The sequence below is a fragment of the Eschscholzia californica genome, unplaced genomic scaffold, assembly GCF_041429995.1.
Source record: "Eschscholzia californica isolate CP2 unplaced genomic scaffold, dmEscCali1.0.p SCAF_4, whole genome shotgun sequence".
Classification (NCBI taxonomy): Eukaryota; Viridiplantae; Streptophyta; class Magnoliopsida; order Ranunculales; family Papaveraceae; genus Eschscholzia; species Eschscholzia californica.
Window position 1 is genome coordinate 14,110,947 of NW_028238461.1, and position 5,822 is coordinate 14,116,768.

Genomic DNA, 5,822 nt, shown 5'->3' on the forward strand with positions numbered 1-5,822 from the left:
TGAACAAATTTGTTTTTGTTCACACATAATTATATATGTTGTCACAGTTTCAAAACTGTTGCCAACAGTTTAAAAATTGAATTTTTTTTTTTTTTTACATTATTATTCCCGAGTGGGTTTTTCTTCGTATTCGTATTTGGGCCCAAATCTTGGCCTTTTCTTACGAAACCAGAGAGCAAGAGAAATAAAAGGGAAACCAAAAAAGAACCAAGGGAAGCTTCCTTGTCGGGCCACGGAACAGCAGCACGGCCGAGGTGCTATTGTTCCTGTCCAGCTACAAAGTAGAGCAGTACTAACATACTTCAGAGCTTGGACTCTAAGATCCCGTTAAATTTGGCGAATACCCCATTTAAACTCGGCGAGAACCCCAGTTCACTTACTGACTTTAGATGGAGCCCATATTCCATAATCAGTTAGATTCAACTGAAATTTAGAGGAATAAATAGACCCAACTCACTGAACTGGGTCTAGAAATGATTTTTTTTATTCCTTTTCTTGCTACCATATTTAAAATCTTTCAAGTATTTTCCAACACTTCATTAGATGAATTATTGATATCTCCTAATTTAGTAAGTCGAAACACCCACACCCTCCTGTAAATGAACAAACACCAATGAGTGATCAGACTCAACGTGAAACAAACTGTGTCGTAATTTCAGATGGACCTTTTAAACGGGTCATGGTGGGACATTTTGGGCGACCATGATTCGTTTTGAATTACTCGATAGACAAAAGACCCGTGTTATCGCAACAAGAGCAGCAAAAGCCAACAGCTAACACATCAAGTAATGGTATTTGCATACAATGTCTGAAAATCAGGTTAATATATCTCTGCCTTGGAAAGACTGTCAGTAAGAAATTCTGAACAAAATCAACGTATTAGGAACTGACATTATAATCTGCCCTAATAGGAAGAACAAAGTTTTCTTCATGTACTTAACATGCTAAATAGCCAATCTCCCATGAATAAATTTCGATTACTAAATACGAATGGATCAAGAAAGATCATTGTCTAATACTACTGTTCAAATAGATAACTTATATATATTCGGTTCATGACAAAATTGCAAACTGGCTCCGTGAAGGATTGGAAGATACCTGAGAGCAGCTATAGTAAGTGCATTCGATCTACACATGGCTGGAGCAACCATCTATTGAGAGATTCTCCGCTACTCACGAAGCAACCTGAATTACCATTTTCTGTAAAAAATGGGAACTGGAACATATCAAGCAACTCATACACAGACTGTCTAACCAGAGAAGATCCAGTGATTCTACTTCTCCGACCCCAACCTGTAACGATATCGATTCTGCTTGGTCCAACACCTGAAGCTAGCATATTCTTACGAAACCAAGCAAGAGTTCTTGATAATGCCGTTACTGCTGTTCCATTTGACATAATGTGAAGGTTTATAAGCCAATACGAAGAACTCTTCTCTCTTACTGCATCAGGGTAAACATTCTTTAATGCCGCCACTTCCCAGACGGAACCTGCTTCCTCTTTAAGACCAGATTTATGAAGGAAATCCACCACAGCATCAACAAACCCTCTTTTACTTTCTCTGTCTTCACTGTGCATCTTGTCAAAGAAGTTGTTTGCATGGTCTCTAACATTCTGCCCATCTGGTCCGGAATCTGGCATCGACTCGAGGAATGAATGAGCAGGATGGCGAGTAACTTTCATTAGTTCCCAGCAAAAACCCGTGTCGGTATTAGACATGATATCATTAGAGTTGCTGAGTAATAGAGTATAAGTTTGGAGGGATGGGTCTAGACCGAATTTTAACATGCTTTGAAGTATGTCATAGGCATCAGAGAATCGATGCATTCGGAGGAATGCACTGAGCAAAGAATTGCATGTAGGGACATTTGGTCGAAGACCTGCATCAAGCATAGCTTGATACCAGCGTCGAGCCTTGTCAACATTTCCAGCCTTCCCCCATAAGTCAACTAGAAGACCATAAACCGGTTCATCAGGAACCCAATTTTTCCGCTTCATTTCTGCAAACAGCGCTTCTGCTTCATCCAGATATCCACAGAACCCAAGAACTTCCATGACGATACTGTATGTAACTTTGTCAGGTTGAAATCCCGCAGTTTGCATGTCGCGATAAAGTTTTAAAGCACAATCATAGTTTCTTGCCTTGGCTTGAAGAGCAATCATTATATTGTACGTGACCAAGTTCGGTGCACAACCTAGAGCAACCATCTCACAGAAGAGCTTGTAAGCAGCTGCTAAGTGCCCAGCTTTCCCAAGACAATTAATTATAACACTATATGTGAAGGTATCAGGAGATAGACTGGCTTGTTGCATCTTTTGGTACATCTCCATAGCAACATCAAGGTACCCGGCTTTTGCATGGATATCTATAAGAGTGCAATATGTGACTCGGTCGGGCTCAATACCTGCTTCTTGCATTCGATGAAAAACACTTATTGCATCATCCAAGTAATTTGCCCGACCATAGCTATGAATCAGACGGTTATATGTTACCACATTTGGGAAGCACCCATCTCTGATCATTTCATCAAGTAGCCTATCTATATACCCAAACTTCCTTGCACGCCCGAGAATGCCTACCATTGTGGTGTAAGTATGCCCATCATGCTTAAACCCAGGCCTGTGTTTCAACCAGTAAAAAAAACTCAGAGCATCTGAATGATCTTGAAGTTGTTTAAGAACTTGGTTAGCTTGATACGCATCTAATGAACAATTAAGATTTTGTAAAGACTCTTCCACAGCAGGACCCCATTTTGAGTGTTGTAAAATGTAAGAAAATCGTTCCACAGCATGCCCAGTGTTAATAGTATGCCTAGCCAAAGGAACAAATCCTGTTGGAATTCTAGCATATCTTGAAGACTTCTGAACATTATCTGTAGTTCTAGTGCCTTCAGAGGTATCTGCAAAAGTTGTCGGTCTTAAAGCTTGTGAAGATTTGGACTTTGAATCAGAACGATATGAAGTAGGTTTTGATTTCTGTGACACATATTGCTTCTGGGCTCGTGTACCAGACGGTATATTACGAGTGCCTGATGAATCCCTGTAAACCTTACTAGGAACTTCCCCCGTAACTTTTATTGGAGCATGCTTTTCTGCTTTACTTTTGGGACCATGGGACTGAACATTGGAATTTGATTCTTTCCCTATCTGAACAGATGGATCTCTATTCACCACGGAGAAACTCTCTCTTGGTTGAGGCTTCAAAGTTGATGTTCTTATGCCGGTGACAGACCTTGTAGGGTTAACCATGCAATTTGGGGTGTTGTGAAGTACCCCATTCCCATCTGAGACTGGAATCTTGTAATTTACCAAGTCAGACAAAAAACTAACTGCTGTAATCCCAGCTTTCACAAAGTGGTCAGAAACATGAACATCTGATGAAGCATAGACATCGTCACGTAAAGAACTCGCACCGACTGATCTCAATGAAGAGTTGGTAGTAGATACAACATGAGGAACAGAAGCCGGATAAACCCTGTTTTCAGTTTTTTTAGAACTAGTAGCTCCAACTGAATCTCCATAAAGTAATGTTCCTGCTTTTGCACAAGACTTGGAGACTAGGGTTGGATCCTTTTGTGCAAGTAAAAATTCATTATTTCGATGCTGTTTTTTCGGAACACAAGTTTCGTCATCGGTTACGGCACATGAATTTCCATCAGACGTGCTACCTCGAGATCCACCAACAAAAAAGGATCTGGCACATTGGGAGAGAGGACCAATCTGCTTCGTTCGCAACATTATGTGCAACTATGTCGATCTTTGACAATAAGAAATGAATGGAAGTGTCCAAAAATCACTCTGTATGAAATAAACAGAACACAAGTGGCTCCTATGGAAGATATGATTTCAGCTCTACGTTAACGGATTTGATACCATTCTTTCACCTCGTAGATGTTGTGCCGATATACGTTTCTATTTAGAAAACAATACTCCTCTTCATTGCTGCAGCCAGGTTGATGGGCCCTCGTTCCACAATTTCAATCATTTGGGATATTGAATATCATATAGGAGCCTACATTCGGATACTGAAAGATACCTGACATATCAGCAAAAAAATACTTCAATTATTAAACAGAGAAAATATAACAGGTTGAGCAAATCCAACGGAAGAAAACAAAAGAACTAAAAATGTACATTAATAAAACTCACCACGCTGAATTTACTGGCTAACTGTAGGAATATGCATGGAATTATAGAAAATAAGATAGCAGAGATTTGAAGCAAACAACAAGGGGCATAGTTTCCAAACAACCCAGACTTGTAAAAACCTTTGTTGATTGTCTATTGGCATTGTCATGCAGATGACACGAGAACAACTTGGGAGCTAAACTATTTCTCTATGATCCGTAGACAACACTCAAATTCTTTAACTAGAAAATTGTTAATAAGAAGATTAGACAATAATAATACCGTGAAGTGAAGGGCTCTAAATGTTACCACAGCACTAGTTTAGTTGAAGAAATGTAACTAAACGAGGGTTGTAAAAGCTGAAACGACACGAGAATGACTTGAAACCCACATTATTTTCTCTTTAATCCATGGACACCCCTTGCATTCATTAACTCCAAAATATTTAGTTAATTAGAAGGTTAGACATAATATATATATATATATATATATATATATATATATATATATAGATCATTCCTCGTGAAAAGAAAGGATCCGAATGTTCCGAGACCGAGAGCACAAAGTTTTCTTGAAGGAATATAACTAAACGAGGGTTGTAAAAGCTAACATCACACGGTGCCACACTGTTTTCTCTGATATCCATAGACAACACTCTAATTCATTGACTACAAAATTGTTAATAAGAAGATAACACATAATAATAAATCAATTCCTCACGAAGAGAAACGTTCCAAAGCTTCGGGAGTGCCAAATTTTCTTCAATGATGTAAACAAATCTCTACTTTTAGTTGTTCAGAAAGATTTAAATTATCATTCCTGATAGAGTAGCTCGTCGTAGTAATCAGAAAACATAAGTATCATGACAGTATAATCTAAAGTCCATCTGTTTATCAATTCTTTTGCCCACTAACATGATAAGATTGAGGTTAAGAAAGAAGCATATATCCCAATTTAACAAACCCACCTCAATAACAAATAAAGGTCTAAATTAAGGTATAAATTGTTGAATTCCTCATCTAGCCAATAGCATAATCTACATTTTCGACCCCCCCTTTCGTGACACAGAGAGCTCTTTCCACTGTTCAACCTCTTCAGTCTCCAGACTCTCTACAACTCAAACCCTAGTTTCTTCATGAAAGTCAACTCCTTAAACTAAATCAGTACTCAATGTTGATTATGAATAAACCCTAACTAACTCTGCCACTAAATCAGTTCTATATTAATTTCAAACATTACAAAATTAAAGAAAAAAGACAAATACCCTAAATGAGTAATGGGTTTTCCTAAACATAACTCATCTTAATCATACAATTTTACAAATCAACTATATTACTGAAATCTAATTAAGAAGTTCAGAAACATACACAAGTTACAAAGAGAAAGTATATACAGAGAGAGAGAGAGAGAGACCTTGGGTTTGTGGGTTTGAGGTTGAAGAAGCAATCTTGAGGAAGAAGAAAGTGGAAGGAGAAAGACTGAGGCGGCTCTGACGAGACAGAGCCTCAACCATGAGTTGTTTCCAAGCAAGTTGGGAACTTGGAAACTTTGTGGTGAAAATAAAAAATAAAAATATTTAATACCAAAAAAGGTGAAGAATTGTTCGCCCTACTACCTTTTTACCTTTTATGCCCCTGACAATTTCTCTGCTCTATCCTTTTTTTCTTTTCTTTTTTTGTTTAATTTTGTTTTT

The 5,822-nt window shown here is 38.1% G+C and overlaps 1 protein-coding gene across 1 annotated transcript; it reads right to left on the reverse strand.

Moving 5' to 3' along the window:
• Window positions 1-862: 862 nt before the first annotated feature.
• LOC147542960 (pentatricopeptide repeat-containing protein At1g18900-like) lies at window positions 863-5,822 on the reverse strand. The gene is made up of 2 exons (XM_086632951.1): window positions 5,543-5,822; window positions 863-4,037 (listed from the first exon to the last, which is right to left on the reverse strand). Exon 2 carries the CDS (start codon window positions 3,737-3,739, stop codon window positions 1,109-1,111), a length of 2,631 nt encoding a protein of 876 aa, XP_086489077.1. The 5' UTR covers window positions 3,740-4,037; window positions 5,543-5,822; the 3' UTR covers window positions 863-1,108.

Coding starts and splice junctions, on each gene's coding strand:
- LOC147542960 (XM_086632951.1), bottom strand. CDS start 3,739: ATGTTGCGAACGAAGCAGATTGGTCCTCTCTCCCAATGTGCCAGATCC.